At 40.0% G+C, this 25,456-nt stretch overlaps 1 protein-coding gene across 1 annotated transcript in view; it reads right to left on the reverse strand.

The window, feature by feature from the left end:
• The window catches only part of GASK1B (golgi associated kinase 1B), a gene marked incomplete at its 3' end in the record, with an annotated part of 51,384 nt that overhangs the window by 22,908 nt on the left and 3,020 nt on the right, over window positions 1–25,456 (reverse strand). The window contains exon 2 of the mRNA XM_081093042.1: window positions 9,236–9,450. Coding sequence (XP_080949168.1) covers window positions 9,236–9,450 — 215 coding nt within the window. The remainder of the gene's footprint in view (window positions 1–9,235; window positions 9,451–25,456) is intronic.

Here is a 25,456-nt window from a genome sequence, read left to right on the forward strand (position 1 = left end):
CTGCTAGACATCAAGTTTGAGGCTGAAATGACGACTTGCTATTTAACCACCTGTGTATAAATATGATGCCATTTGTCCTCCCAAACTAGATGATTTATTTATTTTATTTTTAATATATTTTTATTGATTTCAGAGAGGAAGGGAGAGGGAGAGAGAGATAGAAACATCAATGATAAGAGAGAATCATTGATCGGCTGCCTCCTGCACGCCCCCCCCCCCACCTGGAATTCAAGCCTGCAACCTGGGCAAGTGCCCTTGATTGGAATCAAACCCAGGACCCTTCAGTCTGCAGGCCAACGCTCTATCGACTGAGCCAAACCAGCTAGGGCTATGATGATTTATTTTTAAATAAAATCAAAAGTTAAAATTCTATAACATAAATAAAAAAATCATATTAGAACTATTATGATAGCCCAAATTCTTCTTTAATAAAAATAGTATTAATTTAGCCATTTCATTTGTATCCATTTTTCTGCAAAAATCTGTGTTTTGTTTAACTCAGAAGCAAATCTGTATGCTTCTTTTACATCACTTCCCCTGTCTCTACACATCTAAATATATAAAACAATAATGATATTGGGGGTATCTACTAAACACCAAGTTTTCTGGCCAATTTGTTCATGTATTGCAAGCAGTGCTCAGAAAAATAAAACTGTAGTGTCACAACATAATTGGAAAGTCTTGTATGGCCTCTTTAAATAAGGTATGCCCTACATTGTAGCATCATTAATACTAAAAATAATTTCACCTAGTTCCAGCGAAACCTATGTCAAAGTCACACTTTTGATGATCATTTATGACAAATGGCAAACTTTGTTTATACAATTAAAATTCTGTAGCAACCACAACACATTTCAGTGCTTAGCACATATATACCTGTGAAGATTGGAGGTTGTCGTTTTTAATGCCTAGAAGGACATACTTCCCATGCCCTCTACCTTAGTAAGGGAGTCTCTGTAATCAAATGAACACTATGGTTCTCATCATTAAAAAGTGAAGATTTTTTCAGTAAACCACAAAAAAAACCCAGAAATATATTGTTCTCTACTAGCAAACCTTCTGAACCTTGGCAGACGTTACTCCCTAAATCCCAGCCAATTCTGCATGCCAACTAATATTGCCAAAGCTCATCTCAGGCGTTCTTTGCTCCTCGAAGCCAAGACTGTATCTGACTGCATCATCCTTCATTGTTTGCTAGCAAATGAACAAACAAACAAACAAAAAGATATCATTTGCTTGCTTGGACACGACCAATAAATAATGGTTAGAGACTCTTTAGATTGGCAATGTACTAATTCTGCAAAACAATAAAACTGACCCAAACTATTTGAAATCCCAGTGTCTGGTCCCCTGGATTGGTATGCCTCCTCCTGGCAGAGCCCCTGTGAGTGATTTTCCTCACTGACTTCTGAAAGTTGGAGGGGAGACACTTAATCACTAAGTAGGTATAAGAGGAGGGAATGCTTGGAAGATCCTCATAATCTATCATGGTGGCCACAGTTGGAATCCTTCTTTACTTAGCATATAGAATATTCCTGAAAAAATAAATATTCTTTTATTGAAAAATAATATTTCCTCTTGTTTGGATTACAATTAGTTGAAATTTTTACTTTAACTATTATGCATTACGTGTAAAAAATGATACACAGAATAAAGAATGGGAGAGGCTAGGTCAGAAATGAACCCCTATTAATCTAATTCATTATATTCAGTAATCAAATCATTCAAAGCCAGACAAGAGTTAGAAGAGTTAAGTGAAGAGAGACAACTGTAGGGGGAAAGACATACCAATTCATAGTTGCTTGCTGAGTTTATGAACATAAGTTTATTACTCACAGTCATCTGAGAAAAAAAACTACCTTCATGGAACAGGAAGTTCCCATAAGCATCATTTTCCCCATTCTGAATGTTTTCACACTTCCAGCCCTTTGTTAGATCCCTGTCTCTGAAACTCTTCCTGACTCTTGTATTCACCTGATTTCTATACTAAATGTCACATTCTCAGTCCACATTTTCTGACCTCCAATTCCACACAAACAAATATCATCCTATTTATTTCTATAGGATGTTAAACTTAACTCAATTGTGATACCTGATATACTCTGCTATGATTATCTGTCTTTTTAATTAGATTTCATAACTCCTGAGGCCAGGGATATGGTCTCATCCATCTCTTTATTACCAACACTAAACCTCAAGTGTCTGGAACAGAGAAGAGCTCAAAAAACATCTGTAAAATCAAAGAGAGAAGAAGTATGTGTAACTCATCTTGTTGATGGTGGGAGCAAACATCTCCTAAGATACATCTCTGTTGTCCCACTCTCTGTAAAAATCCCTTAATGTCTCATCAAATAGCTATTCTTATAAAATGTAAGCACAGTAAGAACTTCATTAAATAGTAAAAATATTACATTTTTTTATTCATTTGAGTTTTCATTTTCTAAAGTTATACTTCTCTTCCTTTAACAAACTTTCTTATTGCAGGTACACTTTTATGTCTTTAACCTTTAAGGTTTTTAATGTGACATTTTGTATTCAATGTTTTAATATAACTAGGTAGTTTTCTTTGATTAAAAAAATATGCCCTGAGAAACTATGACATTTTCAGACATTCTGATGCTAATTGAAAGTTTCCAAAGTTGAATAAGGCAGGAACTGCCTTTGAGAGATTCAGGGCTTATTAAGAAAAGACAGACTAGTCAAAAATATTTAAAACTTAATGTGAAAGATCTATGATATAAGTATGAAAGTACATAAGAGTAGAAAATGAAATGATTTGGGAATGATACAATTTAATGAATAAAAATAATAATAAAATACTTTATTTAATTCTTACGATGATATCTACCTCTATTATTTCTGGATGATCGATTTCCCAATTAACATGTAACATTCACTGAGCACCTACTGTGTACCAGGCATGTTCCAAATCCTTTATGTGTGTAAAAGTATTGAATCCTCTCAATAGCCCTCTACACAAACAACATTATTATTCCTACCTTCATAGATGAGGAAACTGAGGCAGAGAGGGGTTAAGTATCTTCTCAACGTTAAAAAGTTAGTATTGGCATCTGGGATTCAAATTTAGCAGGCTGGCTCCAGAACCTCAGTTCCTAACCATCACACGAACTATCTCTGACATCAAATTTCTACATCTTAATCTTTTCCTATTATTTTTAATATACTCTTTTGAAAAATATGTGACCAAACCTTGGAAACTCAAACCATCTCTAGAATACTATTCTTTTGTCATCCTAATGAAGTGAATTTTTGTCTACGAAGTCATATCCCCACGCTTCATGTATAAAAGGTTGCTTGTGTCTCTATCACATTTAACAGACACAGTAAAATGGCATAGCCTTTGTGAATGCAGATTTGTTAATTGGGTAAAACAAAAAGAATGTTGTGTACAGAAAATCAACAACTGGCTTCTGTATTCTCTCTTGCCCTTGCTGTAGCATCATGAAACAAGTAATTTTAGTTTGCATCATGCATAGCCTTTCTAAGATTGTTCATAAAATCTACTCAATACACTTTATCCCAAACACCATTTAAATAAAGCATATATCAAATATAAAATAAAAATCTCAGTGAAATTAATGAAAAGAATTGCTGTATAAAAGATAACTACTTACTATGGTACTCATGAAAAAGGGACTAAGTTTGTTTATTCATTTATTTGCTCAGTAAACATCTATATAAACAGTGTATGGTGGTAAATATAAGAATTAAAAATAACAACTAAGATATGATTTATTAAAAACGTAAAATTTCGCCCAGCTGGTATTGTTCAGTAGTTGAGCATCAAACGACCCTTGAGCCCAGAGGTCACAGGTTCAATTCCTGGTAAGGCACATGCCTGGGTTGCAGGCTCAATCCCCAGTGTGGGGGCATGCATTCAGTGATGTTTCTATCTTTCTATCTATTCCTCTCCCTCTCTCTCTAAAATCAATAAAAAACATATTTTTAAAAAAGATAAATTTCTCTAGAGCAAAATCTACTATGAGTAAAGTCAAAAGTAAGAAAAATTATTTGAGACATATAGGAATGACGAAGCAAATTTCCATGATATAAATACAAAATGTGTTTATAAATCAATAAGCAAATGTTATGGAATGCAATATAAAAGGGCAATGGTATGAATACACAATTCACAAAAAAAGAAATACAAATAAACAATATTTGAAAATATGTACATCCTCAATCTCATTCATAATGAAAGAACTGGAAATATAAACAAGACCCCCCACTACCTTCCAAAATAAGCCAAAATATTAGTTTTCCACTTCCAAAAATTTGCAAGAAAGGGGGAAACGGGCACCCTAATACTTTCCTTAGGAAATTGTAAAATGCTGCAACATCTAAAGGAAATTAGCCTTTTGTCTGTTGCACAGTAGGAAGCAAATAGATATTAGATAAATGAAAAAAAATGTATGTCCACTCTCACAGATGCTGTCCTCATACATATAATTTGATATACTTTTGTAGATGTAAGCAAATTAATTAGCAATCAAATTAATTTCTAACACTCAGATTCAGTGCTTTTTAATTAGAGCCAAAATTAGGAACTTCAATCGTGGTATCATTACTTGAACAGGTTCAGTAAAGTCTTGCAGAGATCTCATCCTCATACATTATCAAGACTGAGAAAGTTTCCAGCCCCCTCCCCCTTCCCCAGGCAGAAGGAACAAGAGGGTTGACTACAAAAAGAACTGACCTACCAACAGAATCAGTTCCTGATGCCCAATATCTCAAGCCAAAGGTGAATCTTGGTCATAGAGTATGAGTGGATTGGAGGGAGTTATCCAGGTAATAAATGACAAAACCTGAACTAAGATAGGAACACAAGCTATACCTAAAAGATAGATTTGGGTGATACCAAAGATATCACTGTATGGATGTGCAGGTATGTATTGTAGAGCATCTAAGTGACTCCCAGATCTTTGACTTAGAAAATAAGCAAATTCATTTTATGATGCCCCATAAAATGAATTGAAAGAAGCATTATTCACAAGTTTGTTTCTTAAACCAAAACTCCTGAGTTTGACTCCAATTTCTGTTGCATGCCAACTATGTGAGACCTTGCCCAAGTTACTTCATTTCTCTTTGTCTAGATTTCCTCAAATCTAAAATAAGAATAATAAGTGTCTACTTCATAGGGTTGACATGGGGATTAAATAAATTAATATCTTAGTGCTTAGTGTCAAGTGCTCAGGACAGTGCCATGAATATAGCAAGTGTTATATGTTTGTTAGATTATCAATAGTATTAGTCTAAGGATTTGAAATATTTATCTTTGTTGAAAATTCATAACAACTCATGTGCCCAGATTTGTCCTCAGGACCACAGACAATGAATACCATGATGACAAAGGCTGTGATGCTCTCTGAAGGAGACTGTGGCTCAGCCGGAATCTGTTCTTGCTCAGTCAGGGTAATGAACGGAGAGCTACAAAGTGAACACACATCTTGTGAAAACAGCTCTCTTTATCCCTGTGCTATGGTATCTCTTATAGGCAGAATGTACCACTACTCCCCTAATAACCGTTTCAGACAGATAGTATATTTAGGCTGCTCTCAATATCATGTGAATAATTGTCAATCCCTCCTCATGTTTTGCCCTATCCTCTCTCAAACTCTTCCTCCTTTTCTAGCTATTTTATGGCAAAATGCTCTCTCTCCTTTGACCTCATAACAATGAGAACTTATATTACTTCAGCCAGCCATTCTTTTTTTAATTTCTTTATTGATTAAGGTATTACATATGTGTCCTTATCCCCCCATTACTCCCCCTATCCCCCACACTCATGCCCTCACCCCCCTGTTGTCTCTGTCCATTGGTTAGACTTATATGCATGCATACATGTCCTTTGGTTGATCTCTCCCCCTTACTCCCACCCTCCCCTACCTTCCCTCTGAGGTTTGACTGTCTGACCAATGCTTCTCTGTCTCTGGATCTGCTTTTTTTCATCAGTTTATGTTGTTCATTATATTCCATAAATGAGTGAGATCATGTGATATTTATCTTTCTCTGACTGGTTTATTTCACTTAGCATAATGCACTCCAGTTCTATCCATGCTGTTGCAAATGGTAAGAACTCCTTCTTTTTTACAGCAGCATAGTATTCCATTGTGTAGATGTACCACAGTTTTCTAATCCACTCATCTGCTGATGGGCACTTAGGCTGTTTCCAGATCTTAGCTATGGTGAATTGTGCTGCTATGAACATAGGGGTGCATATATCCTTTCTGATTGGTGTTTCTGGTTTCTTGGGATATAGTCCTAGAAGTGGGATCACTAGGTCAAATGGGAGTTCCATTTTTAGTTTTTTGAGGAAACTCCATACTGTTCTCCACAGTGTCAGCCAGCCATTCTTACATGAATCTATCTTTTTGTTTTATTCACCACATTTTCAAACTAAATGTTTTTTTAAAAATCAAACTTGAGGTGGGCAATGAGGATACAATCTTATCTGCTTTGTTACCCCTGTGGTTATTTTCTGTAGTATAATGCACGGTAGATGTCGCATAAATATGTATTCATTGGTTGAAAGATAGTAGCTTTCCTCAATGATAAAGACAGACATAGGATGAGATTTAATTGAAGATTCCAGAATTAAAACAAATATCACTAGAGACAACTTCTAAAAGGGTTTGCCCTCTATTCAGTATAGGTTAGTTCTTATGTTCACTAGCTACAAACCTCAAGGTCATTCCTTTCTCATAGACTTCACTACCAGGTTCATAGGTTTCCTCTCCATCCTCCTGCTAGCCATCATCCTTAGAGCTTCAACATCTATGCTGGCCACTCCCCAAATATCTGGCCTCATAGTGAGTACCTTTACCTACCTAACCCTAGAAATCTTCATTCATTCTCCACTTGTTTGCTAACACATTTTTATCACACCACCTTCTTTTATTAACCTAACAATAACTTGACAATTGTTTTACAATAATGTTTAAAAATATAATATCTAGAATTATTCAAACTTGCTGAAACCTCTATTTGGGAACTTTCTAGCTATATAATACAGAACAAGTAAGGTAACTGTTGAGAGACAATTTTCCATGGCATTTCTGTCCATCTTACAGCAGGTTTAATTCTGCACTATCTCTACAAGTGTGTTAGTATAGCAAACAGCCTTGGAAGATACAAATAGTATCTCCCTCTAGGATGGAAGGCAGATCTGTTTTCTGACCAAGATAATAAAGATACTATCTCCTTTTGTGACAAATGTTAAGCAGGTTTGCTAGCAGCCTCTTACAAGATTGGAGGATTCCTAAATTTAGAGTTCTCAGCAATGACACAACTCCGCTATATGCTGCATTCAACAGGGCCACTCTGTATCGCCCCAATGGGACTTGAGGGGCAAAGGACCATGAAGCTTTTGCCAGCTGCCATGAGTAATGAGGTCATTTGTGTCTGGCTTGGGAGTCTTTTGTTTCTGCTAGCATCCATGAACGTGTGGCTGGCTAACTTCTTAGCTTGTGAGAAGGGTAAGATCTTAGGCCTGTCACAGTTCGTGATAATAACTTCTTTATGCCTCAGCTTCCCCTACCTGTAGAATGGAGGGGGTGTTTAGAACCAGCCTGAGCCTTGCAGCTGGACTGTTCAACAGTATTTGGTGACTTACTGCCTCCTTGCCAAACCAAATTTCATGTTTTCCAGCTCAGCTCTCGCTGGTGGCTCTGTGGCATTGACACCATAAATCATTCTCTCCTTCTTGAAAGTTTCCAATCCTTAGACGGTGAGTCTGAATTAAACTTGTTTTCTTCCTACATTTCTCTCTCTCTTTAAAAAAGAGATTATTCATAAAATCCATTCAATACACTCCATCCCAAACACCATTTAAATAAGTGCTGTAATTTATTTAAATCCCCCCAAACTGACTGGACAGACAGCAAAGACCTGAATAAAAGCTTGATGCAAAAAAAAAAGAAGAAAAAAAAGAAAAGAATATATAGGGTGGAGCAATAGGTGGTTTAAAATTATGAGTATGCAAAACACAAGAGTTTATTCTTGTTATTATTTATTAATATTGTATTATTTTCCACACAAACAATGACAAACCTACTTTTGCCCCACCCTGTATAAAATTCTAAAGGCTTTTAAATTGGAAGCAGACATCTGAGGAATCTATACGCCATCCTGAAAAGTCACACACACCTGAAAGGAGAATGTTTTGCAAATGTCCTAAGACAGTCTTAAATTTCCACAAAATACTCATTAACAATATAGCAACAGAAATCCAAGTTTGTTTTTAATAGAGGAAGGAAAAAGCAGAAATCAGAATGAGGGGGTGGACAGAGTCAAAGGATCTTTATCAAAAGGAGTTAAGAGTTATGAGAAACCTAGGAAATGTCGAGTCATTCAGTTATGTATTAGTTATTCTCTGATGTTTAATCTTAATTAAATATTTGCAAAAAATTACTGAAAAGAAAACAAGGGAAAAGGTGGTTGTAAGCCAAATGACCACTGAAACACAGGGAGGAATGATGGAAAGAAGACAAACTTTTATCATCAACAGATCCCAGGGAATCCCAGCTCCAGCTGTCAGTGGTCTTAAGAATTTGTGATGTAGTACTTTCAACAATTACTATTTTTAAACATTTAAAAATTGCCTGGCTGGCATGGCTCAGTGGTTGAACATCGACCTATGAACCAGGAGGTCAATGGTTTGATTCCCAATCAGGGCAAATGCCTGGGTTGCAGGCTCGATCCCCAGTGTGGGGTGTGAAGGGGGCAACCAATCCATGATTCTCTCTCATCACTGATGTTTCTGTCTCTTTCTCCCTTCCTCTCTGAAATAAAAAAATATATATATATATAATTTTTTTAATTTTAAAATTTTAAAAAGAAACTGGCATTAGTTACTTAACTTCACCAACCTTCAATTTACTCATTTCCCAAATCGGGTAAGACTATCCACCTTGAAGAATTATTGATGGGTTACCTCAATAAATTGTATCTATGGTAAGTATAACTATTGCAAGATCGAAACACTGAAGAATTACCTCTTCAGAAATTAATAAAAGAACTGAGAGACATTTCTAAATATTTCCCTAAAGGACATAAAAGTGTACCATGAGGTACTATATATACTCGCCAAATATAGCAAGAGAGAACTTAAACTCTGGCTTCATAAAAACTCAAGGTGCAGAAAATCCCTTCGTGTCAGACTTGCCGAACTCAGCGTTAGTCTTAGAAAACCACTTGCTTGATTTGGTGAACTCACCTGTAACAGGAAATCAAAGAGGGCCATCTTGGACCACTCATGGTGATGCACTGCAGTACAGCCCCACTCGGGTCTGGGTGCGCGGCCATGCTGCCAGCACTTCTGCTTTAGCAGCTGCTGGTAGGCTCCCCAGGTGAGCTTCACAGAAGAGTGGGTCTCATTACTTGTTGGAGCTAAAGATGGATCCCAGAGAATAACAGGATAGGGGCGGCCATCTAGGGAATTAAAAAAACAAACATGTTTTCAGCATGTGATTGCTGAGTGAGTGTGTCCTCAGGCAGTCACACATTTTCACAGCTTCAGGCTCTCGCCTGTCAAATGCCAGAGTGTGATTAGACGATATGTTATGATCCCTTTATCTTCTGAGGCTTTAATATTTAATACCTCAATGATGCTTCCTGAGCGAAGTCTTATATAATGGAAGGTATTGTTAGACAATTAGAAATGTTTTTTAAACAGGATACTTGAAAGATGTGGCAGAAATTGGCTACTAACCACCAATAAGAACGTCCTCTGGTTAATGTGGTTTTATTCCACATCTAAAAGTAGGCACCACAAAAAAAGGAAAGGATCCAGACACGTATAATTGTCTATTCAACGTCTGAATGGAACTGCTCTCTATTTGTAATAACAACTGTCTGATTTTCTGAGGCTGCTTTATGATGTCAGGAAGAAAAAGCATTTTCAGAAGTCGCAAATTTAAAAGTGAAATTGTATGGTTCACAACCGTCACCACAATCTCCAAAGAAAAAGAAGTAAGAGTGTGTTTTTTCTTCTTTGATAAAAACATCAGTGCTCTTGGTAACAGATCATTTACGCACATGTAACCTCACAAAATGTATTTAAGCAAATGTCATTTCTTCAACTGCATGGGTATAGGTGATTTTTCAAAAAATCTGTCACTTGAATTGTTTTTGCCTCACTTCAGATAGTTTTACAATTTCATTGCTAAACTGCATCAGATGACAAGCCTGACTGAAGTCACCATAAACAGTGAAGACCATGATGGGTTCCACTGGAGGACACTTCAACCTCAGAACCAATGGCATCACTCCCAGGCCCCTGTTTCTGCTAAAGTCACTGAGAGAAGGCATGGAGCAGCTTTGCTTATCACTCAGAAATCAGAATGACGCTCATGGGGGAAAGAAACAAAAAACTAAGTCACAAAGATGTGTAGAAAAAAAAACAAAACCACTTAACTCACTTTTAACAGGCCTGGGCAATAGAAGCCTCTGAAATTATGACTGGAATGTCTAGACACATCACGGGGATTTTTAAAAGCCATCTATAATAATAAAAGCATAATATGCTAATTAGACTGGACAGCCGAACAACCTTCCAGATGTCATTCTGGATGTCCTTTGGGGAGAAGCCATGGCAGTGGGGGCCAAGGCAGAGTGGTTAGGGGCGATCAGGCAGGCAGGCAGGCAGGCAGGCAGGCAGATGAGTGGTTAGGAGCCAGCGGTCCCAGATTGTGAGAGGGATGTCCAACTGCCAGTTTAGGCCCAATCCCCGGATCGGGCTTAAACTGGCAGTCGGACATCCCCCTTAGGATCCCAAATTGTGAGAGGGTGCAGGCCGGGCTGAGGGACCCCCCCACCGACCATGCACCAGGCCTCTAGTTTAAAATAACCTAAGAGTTTCTCAAAGTATAACTGGTTTCCTTTTTGTTAAAGCTTTTGTTTTCCCACCTTGCTTGCCTGCTTCTTGCTGAGTTTTTATCTCTGGTCTTAAATGCAGGAATTCATCATCTTCTCTAACCACGCTTGAATTTGGGGTTACACTGACCTCAATAATTTTAACAGCATTCACTTAATCATTCTAATCACCTGTATTCTAGTTTTGTTTAAAAAGGAAAATCTTTCTCCTCTTAGCCTTGAAATTTAGGCCAACGCATGCCACAGTTATTGACATACAATTTAAGAGGAAAAAAAAAAACAGAGAGAAAACAAACAAACAAAAAAACTTGAACCATAAATAAGGAATTTCTTTTTTAACATTACTACTCTCCTTTTTCTTTATTTTCACTCTGTTAAATGCTTTCGGGCTCCTGGGACCTAATTATCTTCTTAGATATAATATAAATCTAATTTTAAATGTATTGCTCCAACTATTATGCCAATTTAAAAATAATAATAATATATTCCAGACAAAAGCAGTCCATCATGCAGTGAGAGATACAGATAAATCAGTGTAAGCAAACATGACCAGAAGACACAATATAGCTTTCAAAGACATGAATACTGCAGACTTCTAACGATAAACATCCAGAAGCTCTATCAGTCAGGGTCTTTGGACCAAAGTGATACCCAGACAGCTCTTTGCATTCTCAGTGCTAGGAAGTATTCAAAGGGAGGTGAATACTGAAGTTTAACAACACAAGCCAACACATGAGACAGACAGGCCAGAACAGTTTCCTCGGCAATTCACTTAAGACCCTCAGAGAAATAAGGAAATGATCTACATAAACAATTGAAATAATTGACAGCCTTTCTGGGCTGTCTTTCCTTTCCTTTAGAAACATTTGTTTCTTATTTTCAAACTAATTAAAAGTAAATCTACTCATTTTAAAAAACATGGGAAAACATTAAAATGTGTAGCTAAGGAAACAAAAACCATCTATAATCTCCTACCCCAGTAGGTTCTGTTATTTGGATATTTACCTCTGGTAGTTTCCCATCCCTTTCTTTCTCACCTGAAGGACAGGTAAGAAAATTAATTTCTGTTTAAGGAGTATAGCTTATGGTTAAAGCCCAGACTCTGGAATCCATCAAACCTTTTCAATTCTGATCACATTACTTCTTAGCCTTGTAGCAGTAGACAAGTTATACAATCTCTCCTTGCCCTTTTCTTCTGTAAAATGAGAATAAATTACGTACCTTCCAAAAGGACTTTGTTAAGCTAACGGGGTTCACACACTTAAAATTATCAACCTGGTACCTAACATTTGCAGATCTCAGAAAGGTTTTGCTATGATTATTATTACATATATACATTGTGCAATTACATAAATCATCAGTCTTCAACTGGCCTTTATTTGTTTACTAGAGGCCCAGTGCACAGGATTCATGCACTTGGTGGAGGGGTGTGGCCTGCGGGGATTGGCCCACTGTGGGAGCGCCCCTCCTCCTGGTCAGCCAAGTGGCTGTGGACCAGCCTTATGAACGGCTCATCCCGGTCAACCAAGTGGCACTCCCACTGTGGGAGCGCACTGACCACCAGGGGGCAGCTCCTGCATTGAGTGTCTGCCCCCTGGTGGTCAATGTGTGTCATAGCGACCAGTCGTTTCACTGGTTGATTTGCATATTAGGTTTTTATTATATAGGATTGAGCATCTACTATATACCAAGCATCATTCTACACTTGAAATAATTAATGCATTTTTTTCTTTCATAAAACTTACATTTCCAAGAGGGGAAGGAAGCAACTATTATGCATAGAAAATAAACTATTTGGGATCATCTTTTATATACAATTTGTTATAATTATTTCACTAAATATATCAAAGACATTTCTCTTATTATAAAATATTTTTAAATAAAATCACCTTATGATACAGTGATCTAACCCAGTGGTCAATAAACTTGGTTAAAGGACAGATAGTAAATATTTGAATCTTTCAGGGCTACATGGTCTCCGTTGCAACTATTCAACTATGCAAGTGCTCAATGGTTGTAGCATGAAAACAATGAAAGACACTATATCAATAAATGGTCTTGGCTCTGCTCCAATAAAGCTTTATTTCCAATGTCATAGTAATACTATTATTCTTTTTTCCCAACCATTTAAACTTGCAGAAACCATTTACCGCTTACAAGTCATACAAAAACAGGCAGTAGATCTTTATCTTGTCCAGTCTACAAGTACATTGTATTTCGTTTACCGCTTCTCTACTTGAGATCATCAAATCTGCTGAATGGCACATTTTCTATATGATTGTTTAAAAAGTTGTTCTCCGACTGCCAAAGGAAGGGAGCTTTTAGCTGATAGGAATACTTGATTTTCAATTAATATTCTGTTTTCCTCTTCACCCATCCATGGTCCCTCAGCAAAATATTTTGAATGTTATCACACGAAGACATTCCATCCTGCCCAGCTGGGAATCAGAGCGCCTTGGGAAAAGGGGGTTTCCAGGAAGCAAGAAAAAGGCAGGGTGAGCAGCATCCTGCACGCTGAGCGGTGGGGGGCTAGGGGGCCTTTTGATTCACGGGTCTTCTTGCTCTGCGTCAGCACCTATGGCCCGCGAGAATACAGCAGTAGTCAGTATGGCTCCAGACCTCAGAGCCATGAGGACTACTGTGAGCATCCCACTTCTTAGAAAATACGGCTGTTAAAAGAATTATCTGAACTTTGCTAGGTCTGAAGTGATGACAGGAAAATAGTCTCTGAAAACAGGAAACTGGTTAAAGCAACTTACCCCGAAATTTTTCAGAGAGGAGGAGCATTCATCTCTTCGCGTTCAAGTTTGTCAAAATGATGCAGTAATGTACTCTCTAGAGAAATATTAACAGTGCAGAGATAAAATTCTAACTGTCAGCGTGGTACGAAAGCAGGTTTTAAAAGATATGTGGGTGTTCGAGTGAATTAAAGGTGATACAGCTGTCTTTAAAAAATGAGACTGCCGCGAAAGCTGTTTTTCCCCCCAAATCTGAGTATTTTCCCTGAATTCTAATGTTCTCTCAAGTTGTTCTTTACTCAAAAGCACAAAGAAGACATTCTTTCCTGAAGATAAATGTGAAAATTCCCTGAGAATAAATGCTATGCACAATCTCCTTTGCCTCCTGTGAAATGCCCTTCACTTTAACACCAGCTGACTGGCTTTGTCGAACTGTAGGTGGATGCTAAGCATGTTGAGAGGACTTGTGAATGTCTGTCTGTATTTGTCACTGAGCAAAAATAAGTAACAAATAGCCTGAGCACTGAAATCAAAAGTCTTTTTCTATCACATGGGCCAAGTTCCAAGACTCCTTGTGAACAGCCCAGCTCAGAGCCTTCATTAAAAACAACTCTACAAAAGCCACGATTGGAGACGAGGACCAGTCAAATGTGAGGCTCACCTTTGTTATGGGGAACAAAGTCTGTCGGGTTCCAGCGCAACCGTCCAGTGCGTGGCAGGAAAACCTCAATGCTGCAGTTCTCTGACTGATAAAGGCAATTGCTGATGTTGATGCAACTCTGATGATCATGTAGAGGTGTCTAGTTGTTAGCGATCCCTTAAGTACTATCCACTCTATTTTCCAGCAGTAAGATTTTGGCAATTAAAAGTATTAGACTGAAGGGAAAACGAAGGCCGGAGCTTTTGGTGCAGAGTTGTTGAATGCAAACAAGTTGTTGATGTGAGGCCCTGGGCAAAGGGGAATGCAAGATTCTGTAACAGGCCCTACCTGGTTTGGCTCAGTGGATGGAGCATCAGCCTGCGGACTGAAGGGTCCCAGGTTCATTTCCAGTCAAGGGCATGTACCTTGGTTGTGGGCACATCCCCAGGAGGGGGTCTGCTGGGGGCAGCTGATCGATGTTTCTCTCTCATTGAACTAACTAACTAACTAACTAACTAACTAACTAACTCTCTATCCCTCTCCCTTTCTCTCTGTAAAAAAAATTCAATAAGATATATTTAAAAAAAAAAAAGATTCTGTAACAGCCAGGAGGGAGGAGGAAATGTGAAAGGTTATGTGAAAATTTACTTCTGGTCAAGGTTTTAAATATTGTTATTTAAAAAAAGTATTTACAATTGCCCCTTAATTGTCCTCAAATGGATCTATTGGTTCCTATGTGTCAGGTGAAAAGAATTCAGAGTGAGGCATTCTGAAAATGGAAGCCTGGGCCTTTGAGAGTTTAGTAGAAACAGATAAGAGCACATGCATATGATGATCAAATGAACTGTTTGACAGTTTGATGAGTGTTTTGAAGGCAACAAGTGAAGGACTAAAATAAAGACTGGGCTCTCAGTATAAAGCCAAGAAGTGAAGAAATGCTGTGCCCCAGAAGAGCAATGTGGTGAAATGTCACTGTTAATAAGAAGAACCTTTGCTGAAAAAGAGCTGAGAGTCTGGGGTAGAAAAAGCAGTCAGAATGTTGACTATTCTTGACTCCATCACTTGTCTCCACAGGACTTGAGCCAAGTCCTTCAGCCACCCTGACTGAGGCACAGCAAAGAAATCTGTCTGGCAGGGCTGCATGACAGCCCAGTGGAATACTGAAAATGCAGCACTGTCCAATATTAACAAGAGCCACATCTACGTTCAGGTTTCATGACATAAAAAAGGGGTAGGTGGTAAGGAGGCAGAATTCCACAGATTTTACACGGATAGATTCTACACAGCCAGCCAAGTTCTGAATATAGGGACCTGTTTCAATCACACAGAACTACATTTCTGGGTGATTTAGAATACCTTTTGTTAAAACACAAACAAACTATATTTACTTATCAAATTGCTTCTCACTTCATGATTTATTTTCTCTAGGTTGGACTGGGATAAAATAATCTCCATATTTCCGCAAGAGTTAGCTAAGGAAGTGGGCAAGGAGAATGTCTTGTGACTTCCTCCATCACAAACTACTTGAAGAATCTAAATCATCAGTTCTAATTTAAAAACAGTGTCCTCTTTTGCTCTGAACCTTTGACTAATGACAGGAACTTCTGCTTTCTAGGTCTGCCCTGGACTTCCGCTGTGTAAATGGAAACTCCTATCTCAATATTCCACTTAAAAACAAACAGGAATCAAACTTGACTGCAGAGGGTGGTGATGATGTGGTCACTGTGCCAGGCTCCACAAACAATCACATTTTGGGAACAAAGTCTTGGTCACTTCAGGGTGACCCAGTCCGAGGCAATTCAGTGTTTATTAATGTAGATAAAGGAACCATGCAGTCCTAACCAGAGTGACCTTCATACAGAGCAAAGCTCATTACATCACTACTCTTCTTTAAAAGCCTTCAATAATTCTCCATTATCAGCAAGATAATGTCTATGTCCTTACATGACATAAAACCCACCCACTTTCCACAGCTTTATCTTACCTCATCCTCACCCACAACCACCCCCGCACAACCCTAATCTCCTTTTTACAGAACTATTTGCAGTTTCCTAAGCACACTGTGCCTTCACAAGTTTTTTACACATCTATTTTTTTTACCCTTTATTCACCCACCCTATCTCACTCCACCCACAGTGACTTTTAAGAACCAGTTCTGACATTACCTCTTCTAGAAGTTTTTACATCCCTCCACTTACCCCTGTGCACATGCGTGTGTGCACTTACACACACACACACACACACACACACACACACACACTGGACTAAATTCTCCCTCTCTGTGCCTGCAGGGCCCCTAAATTTTATATCTCCACAGAGGTCCTTATCCTACTTTTCTTGCATGGATGTTTTTCTCGGCTGTCTCCTTCCCTCTGAACTGAGAGCTCTGTGAAAATAGGAACCATTTTTTAAGGAACCATTTTTTAATCATCTTTGGATCTACAACTCCTGACATAATGACTCAACCAAAGAAAGAATGCAACCTTGTGATTAATGAATGAATGTGCCTTGAATAAAAGTTTGGTTGATATGACATCCCAGTAACCTGGGATTTCACTGTCCTTACGCTAAATGAATTGAGACGGATTAGAGAGAAACTTGAGAAATAGAGGTAGGGATGCACAGAGGTTTCCATGCCCTCATTCTACGCTTCTATGCAGCTTGTACTTGTAACATCACATCCATGTATCCGTATTCTATGAGACACTGGGATGATGAAAACAGGGGTGGTGGGAACCCCACTGCCTTTCTCCGCCTGACCCCAAATCACCATCATGAGGAGGGAAACAGTTGTTAAGGCATCATGGCTACATTCAAAAATAAGACCAAAAGGCAGTGGGTTACAATATGGATGTACGACGAACTAGAAAAGCCCATGGCACAGCCATTGGAGGCTAATGGGAGATAGTATACAGTGATGAGGAATGAGGCTACTACAGAGTCCTCCCAACCCATATTTATAACCCAGCCCCACCACCCAACCTGTGGACCTTCGGAGGACATATGTGATTATTCTCTGAGCCTCATTTCCCCACAGAAAATCTGTCCAAGAAAATCTGATTATGGGGCTATTGTATGATTTAGTGAGATAATTGATGTAAAGTGCCTACCATTCCGCAAATGAGATGTTGTCATTATCCGCTATCAACTCCAAGCACTTTCTTTAAATGACAATTTTAGATGCCTGTTTATTTAGGTCAAGTAAACATCAATCTAGATAAACTAAGAAAAGCTAAGGAAACACATCACAAAGAGCTGAATCAGCTTGGAAACTGGATGAAAGTAAAAGGTAACATTATTGAGCATTTCTCCATGCTAGGCACTGTATTTTATACCTAGCAACTCAATTTTCACAACACTTCTATGAGGTAAGCACGGTTATCATCCTTATTTTTTTTAATATATATATTTATTGATTTCAGAGAGGAAGGGAGAAGGAGAGAGAGATGGAAACATCAATGATGACAGAGAATCATTGATCGGCTGCCTCCTGCATGCCCCATACTGGGGATCAAGCCCGCAACCAAGGCATGTGCCCTTGGCCGGAATCGAACCCGGGACTCCTCAGTTCTCAGGCTGACGCTCTATCAACTGAGCCAAGTCGGTTAGGGCATCATCCTTATTTTTATTATCACCTCCCTACTGTACTAATGAAGAAATAAGGTACAAAGAGATGAAGTTACTTGTCCCAGGTCACACAGCTATCAAGTGGTAGGGCCAGGATTCAAACTCAAGGCGTCTACATTGCCAGTTTCTGTGGGCTGACCTGTGTCCCCTCAAAATTTACATGTTGAAGCCTTAAACCACAGTGCCTCAGACTGTGACTGTATTTGGAGGACCTTTAAAGAGAGAATTAAGTAAAAATGAAGCTATCATGGCGGGCCTCCATCCAATCTGACTGTTGTCCTGATAAGAAGAGGAAATTAGAACATACAGACGCAGAGAGAACGCCATCTGAGGGCACAGGGACAAGGTGACCATCCAAGTCAAGGAGCGAGGCCTCAGAAGAAATCAAACGTGCCGACACCTTGATCCTGGACTTCTGGCCTCCAGAACTGTGAGAAGATACATTTCGGTTGTTTAAGTTATGCAGTCTGAAGTATTTGTGACGGCAACCCTAGCAAACTAATACAACTGTCCATGCTCTTAACTACAAAGCTATTTGAATTAAAGACTATTCAGCTTTTTCCCCAGGCTTAGAGCAGTGCCTCACAGACAGAAAGTAAATGCCATCGATTATGACTTAATTCGATGGAAAAGCCAATATTTGCCCATTAACTGAGGTGTGTGGGGATCTGGGGAGGCAGAGAGCTGTCTGTCTTAGTCCTTCCACTTCCTGTTGTCCTTAGGGATAGAGACAGCAACAGATTCAGTCCTAATGGAAAAGTCATGACCTTGAAATCAGTCTGGTGTTGAGTGAATCTTGAAATCAGTGGCAATAAGAAGATTGCCTCCAGGCCACTGAACTCTGACATGGTCCACTGGTGTCAGCTCCACAGGTACAGGGATTCCTGACTATCTTTCTCTCTAGAAGAGTGGCTGGCACATAGTAGGTGTTCAATAAGTATTTCTTAAAAGAAGAAAAGATAAAAGTGATGCTATAGAAGGGACTAATTTGCATGTAGCTGAGGCCCATGCATCTTTTATGAGGGAGCACTGTTTCAACTACTCATTGTCCCTTCTATCCCAGCCACGTGTGAGATCAGGGCACAAGTTGCAGCGACACAGCAGAGAAAGTGACCCGGTGTCCTACTTTGTCCACTAAGGTATGTAGTGGACTAACAAGTCGACACTAGAGCAGACCTGCTTGGAGAAGATGCTCAGAAAACTTCTGTTTGCTGATGAATGAAAGAATTAAGCTGACCAGCTCAGTTTGATTGCTAAAGAAAGACCCTCAAGGCTTTTCTGATTAAAAAACTCAATGTGCTTTCAATTCAGATTGTAAAAAAAAAAACAAAAGATGATTCCTGCACTCCCAAATAAATATTGTAAGGAAGATTGCACATCTGTCCAAGATTTCCAGGACTTTGAAGTCAGTGTGTTTCCAAGTAGTGAATGCATCTCGGTTATTCTCATAAGTCCCTACAAAACGCCTCTGTCTGAAACAACATGAAATCTGCAGCCGCCACCCCTCTGCTGTGGGAACTGCACCAGCAAACCTCCCAGGGCTGCTCGGATAGACTCGAAAAGAGTGGAAAATACGCAATGTGTTTCTCCTGCTTTATAATGGGAGGAGGCAATCCAAGCTGGAAAACAGTGAGTGACTTGGGATGGACAATGAATTTAAATGGAAGTTAGTGGGATGTCTGCAGTTTGTCATCTAAGCGGCCCTGACATACAGAATTCGTGGAACCAGGTTGCCTTCATTCAGTCTGACAGCTCTGTGGCAGTAAAGCAGCATCCTAAAAAATAAAGCGTCCATAATGCATCTCCCATGCTGGGCATGAAAAACTGCACAGTGCTTCAACGCTACCAAAATGGTGTCCCTTGGGATTCGTTCCTATTGCAGTGCGGACTGCTAGGGACAGCTTCGGCAAAGCTGCCAAATGGGAGATCCCAGAGGGGGGCAGGGTTTTCCTGTGCTCTTGACTTTTACATAGGCATACTCACTCTGTCTTGTCTTAAGCAAACATTTTTAAATATTTTGTTAAAATAATTATCTACATGTATCAACACCACACCACACCATGACCTTTGTAACGATTTATGACTTTTGCAAAAATAGTTTGGCAGAAAACACGCTGCTATGTTCAGTTACATTTGCTTGCATGTGATTATTTTTGTTCAAACAAGAAAATCTGCTCATCGTTGGCCTGCATTAAAAACAGAAAAATAAAACCTCGCAGCAATGTTCAGAGTGGTATGCCCATGCTTCCCTTGACTAACAAATATGAGCAATGTTAAATCATTAGAGTGGAAAAGGAAATTAAATAGAAATGTTGGTATGGTGGTAAACCAGAAATCGCCATGCTAAAATTGGCATATTTTTGTCACTATCCCATAATTATATCGAGTTCTATTTGAGAGGTGGTGTGGGTGAAGTAAAACAATCTGAGGAAAATTTAGTATCAGACAGAATCGGGTACAATTCTGCCCACTACTCCCTGGCTATATGTCTTTGGGCACATTTTATAACCTTGCTGAGCCTCGGGATTCCCATATTTAAATTATCAATAATATCTGCTGTGTAGAAGTGTTAAGTGGTTTAATAGACAAAAACACCCTTGCCGGGGCCGGTTTGGCTCGGTGGATGGGGCATCGGCCTGGGGACTGAGAGGTCCCAGGTTCGATTCCGGTCAAGGGCATGTGCCTGGGTTGCGGGCATATCCCCAGTGGGAGATGTGCAGGAGGCGGCTGATCGATGTTTCTCTCTCATCGATGTTTCTGGCTCTCTGTCTCTCTCCCTTCCTCTCTGTGGAAGGTCAATAGAATATATTTTAAAAAAAAAAAAAAAAACCAAATGTAGTAAATAGGCACAGGAGTCTTTATAAATTCACAATTGAAGACTGCATTATTGCAAATATGGATTTTTTGAAAAGCCCTTTGATGCTACCTTTCAACTCATGTTTGCGTTTCCTGCAAAGAGATACATAGATGAGCTTCTGCTCTAATGATGACTGCTGCCTTTTGTAGAATGGTACACTGCAGGCACTCCCATGCAATCCCAACCTCGCCCTTCCCCAAGGACACCCTTCTCCTGTTCTGGGTTACCTTCAGTAACTAACACCTGTCACAATTAGTGGGCTTAGTACACAGCCAGTAATTCCACTAATTTCACATAAATTCAAGGAGAATCACCTAGAATTCATTAAGCTATATGATCAAGAACCTGTCCCAGAAAAACCTGAGCTCGTGGCTGTGTGCTGATTAGATGGCCTATGTAAATATCACTCATTTAAAATAACACACACCTGAAGATGAGTTTTATAATTGGGACTTTTTGTCCTTGGACTGAATCAACAGAATGCTTTGTCTGGAGGCTGTGGGCAAGGGAGAGCAATGAAATCCTAGTATTTGATTCTCTTACATCTCCCTTTGCTTGTCATGTATCCTTTAACATCTAGACAATCTATCTGACTTTGAGCAAGATGCTCAATTACTCTGAGCCTCTATTTCCACATCCAGAAAATGTCTCTCAAAGTGTACCCACCTCCTGAAAGTTTTATGAGATAATGAATGCACAGCACTTAAAACAGTGCCTGGGGCATAGTAACATCAATATTACTCTTGCTAAGGTCAAGGCTGTTGTCTTCTTGAGAAAAAAAAAGAGGTTCCAGTAGCCTGTATCTGTGTGTGTGTGTGTGTGTGAGTAAATCATCGGTTTCTAGTCATATTAAATAACTAAATATACTAATAGATTGTGGTGATGGTGAAAGAAGACATACCTTACGGCTCCTAAAGGATTTGTTGAGGGAAAACGATTGATGAAAAGAAGAAAGACTTAGAAGTTACCAGACAAGGGTTTGAATTGTTTGCAGACAACTAACTCATTAAATAACCTTCAGCTGTCGTCTCGCTCCTTTCACTTGATCTCAAAATCGAGGTAACAAAAAAGATGTCTCCCACAGATTTCTTAGAATGGTTAACTAAGATAAGCCAACTATCTATATTCAACTAATAATATAGACTAGCTATCTTCTTGGTACTAGGCATGGATTTATTTCCACAAGTCAGATAACAGAAATAATATTTAGAGAAAATAACTTACAGGATTTGTTGGCTATCCACTCTCCCAAATATTAAAAGATTTACTCCCAACCAAGCCAGATCATCAGAGAAATATATACCTATACTAAATCTTATTGTTCTTCCTACAGAAAACTCATTGTCAAATTACGTTAGAGTGTGAGGCCAGCAAACCATACTGATGGATCTTATAGAAAAAGCCGGTTTGGTTCAGTGGATAGAGCATCAGCCTGCAGCCTGAAGGGTCTTGGGTTCAATTCTGGTAAGGGCACATGCCCATTTGTGGGCTCAATCCCCCGTAGGAGTTGTGCAGGAGGCAGTCAATCAATGATTCTCTCTCATCATTGATGTTTCTCTCTCTCTCCCTTTCCCTTCCTCTCTGAAATCAATAAAAATATATTTTTTAAAAAAGAAAAAGCTCTATAAGCCTTATTATTTGCATTATACAGATGCTGCCAAAGACATTTTTTTTTTCATTACCTCTACAATGAGCTCTTACTAAAATCCTCCAGGAGAAATCCCAGCCTGGACTTAGGACTAAAATTGGTAGCAATTTTCAGTATTGAAAGCTGAAGGCAAATATAGATTTACTGTGTAGAGTTAGTGAAACAGGCCAGGAATGCATCCCTGCATTATTCCAAAATGTTTATTGAGCCCCTACTATGTGCCAGACTCTCCACCAGGATCTATAAATGCAATGATACACAAGATAGGAAATATGTGTTCACAAACCTAGAGACTAGTGGAAAGGAACAGATTATTAAAAAAGAATCATAATACAGAGCAATAACACAGAATGAGCCAGAAATTAGTGCTGGGTAACTAGATAAGAGCTATCACCCTCCTTAGGGGGACATGGAAAATAAAGCAAAGTTTGGACAAAGAGAAGAACAGGAAGACCCTAAAAGGAAAACACTCACTTCTGGGCAATCAGGAGAAAAAAGACACAAGTCAGGAAAAGAGTAGAAATAGGTGGATGGAGAAAGATAACAAGAACCTAAGACAGCCTATGTATCTCCTACCATGACCAGAACTGATCTGTTTACTAGTATATAGCTTATCTACACTAATAAAAGAGAAAGATGCAAACTGACCATACCTTCACAATGCCCACCAGCCAATCAGGAGTGAGTATGCAAATTTTCCAAACAAAGATGGTGGGTTAATTTGCATATGCAGGCACTGAGCGGCCAAGGGCAGGGTGGGACGCTTGCGTCGTCACCATGGTGATGACGCAGGTGTTCTGCACCACCCCAGCTGCTCCGGGCCTCTGGGCAGTGTAGGAAGGCAGAAAGGTGGCTCTGGACTGGAGCAAAGGTGGTGCCAGCAGCCAGGGGAAGGAAGGCCCATTCTTGCATGAATCTTTGTGTATCGGGCCTCTAGTGTCAGTATAATAGTCTATATAAGTAGAATTATATTGTGCAGAGTGCTCATAACTATATATAAGTCATTTCATAGACTCTTAAAGAAATTGGCCTGATTTTATAACTCCAAATAACTAAATCAGAGAAGGTATCAAAGAAAGAACAAAGAAATATCTGGTCCTGAATGAGATATAATCTTAATTAATCACACTGAATGATATATCAATATAACCTTGTTGGTTGTGAGAGGACCAGACTATATTGAGATTATAAACTTTTCCTTCAAAGTGAATGCAACTGCCTTCTTTATCCCTAAAGATGCTAGCTATTCAGAGCAGAGAATTAAATATGTAAGTGGAATCTTGGTATCAAAAAGTTTAACCAGGCAGTCAGGAGATCTGGGTTTTAGTCCTAGTCAGTCACATAAAGAAATTATATGTGAAGCTTAAAGGCTATGTAACTCAATGAACTTGGTACTGCATGTGCTTATTGCAGTAAGAGAAATAGCCAATATTTATTGAAGATTTACTGTGTGACAAGCACTGGTTCCATGCATTTTCTATGTATTAACTAATAACATCATGAGGTAGGTATTATTGTCATTTACACCTGAGGAAACTGAGGCACGCAGAGATACTGTAACATTTCCAGGTCACCTGGATGGCAAAGGCAAATGCAAGTGGTCCAGCTCCAGGGCCCAAGCTCCTACCCACTCCTTTATTCTCCCAACTTCCATCCAAAAGCATCCCAAGGAAGCTCAGAGGACCTATCAGAGCACTGTGCCTTAGGATGTATTCCAGAGTTCAAGCTTCTCAGGATCCTATATACACTAAAAAAAGACAAACATGCAAATTGACCGTACCTTTGCTACACCTTAAGCCATGCCCACCAGCCAATCAGAGCGACTATATGCAAATTAACCCAACCAAGATAGTGGCTGGCAGCCACGGAGCTGGAGCGAACAGGAGGCTTGGTTGTCCCAATGATGGAGGAAGCCAAGCTTCCCACCTGCTGCGGTGGCCATCTCTGAGCTCCACTCAAAGCAACAAAGTTTCAATTATAGAAGGTAAATAAACCCCAGATACCTGCTTTCAGCCGGCAGTGGCCATGGAGCTGTAGCAAGCAGGAGCCTTGGGTTGCCCCTGGCGATGGAGGAAGCCAAGCTTCGCTCCTGCCTGCCCTGGCCAGCTTTGAGCTCCTCTCAGGGCTACAAAGTTTCAATTATAGAAGGTAAATAAATCCCAGAAAGAAAAGAAAAGAAAAGAAAAAACGGAGCGGTTGGGAGCTTCAGTCCCAGCCTGAAAATGGCCCTCAGCCCTTCACCCAGACTGGCCAGGCACCCCAGTGGGGACCCCCACCCTAAAGGGGGTGTGGCCAGCCTGAAAACAGCCATCAGCCCCTCACCCAGGCTGGCCAGGCACCCCAGTGGGGACCCCCACCCTGAAGGGGGTGTGACCAGCTGCAAACAGCCATCAGCCCCTCATCCAGGCTGGCCAGGCACCCAAGCAGGACCCCCTCCCTGATCCGGGACACCCTTCAGGGCAAACCAGCCAGCCCCCACCCATGCACCAGGCCTCTATCCTATATAGTAAAAGGGTAATATGCAAACTGACCCTAACAGCAGAACGACTGGGAATGACTGGTCACTATGACACACACTGACCACCAGGGGGCAGATGCTCAATGCAGGAGCTGCCCCCTGTTGTTCAGTGCGCTCCCACAGGGGGAGCTCTGCTCAGCCACAAGCCAGGCTGATGGCTACCAGTACAGCAGTGGTGGTGGGAGCCTCTCCTGCCTCCTCAGCAGCGCTAAGGATGTCCAACTACAGCTTAGGCCTGCTCCCTGCTGGCAAGTGGACATCCCCCGAGGGCTGCCGGGCTGCCAGAGGGATGTCTGACTGCCAGCTTAGGCCCAATCCCCCGGGGAGTGGACCTAAGCCAGCAAGTGGTCATCCCCAGAGGGGTCCCAGACTGCGAGAGGGCATAGGCCGGGCTGAGGGACCCCCCCACCCCGAGTGCACAAATTTTTGTGCACCGGGCCTCTAATCTATATATATATATAAAAGCCTATGCGACCGTCCAATCATCCAACCAGTAGCTATGATGCACAATGACCACCAGGGGGCAGACGCTCCA

The sequence above is a fragment of the Myotis nattereri genome (assembly GCF_964212035.1).
Source record: "Myotis nattereri genome assembly, chromosome: 5".
NCBI classification, from domain to species: Eukaryota; Metazoa; Chordata; class Mammalia; order Chiroptera; family Vespertilionidae; genus Myotis; species Myotis nattereri.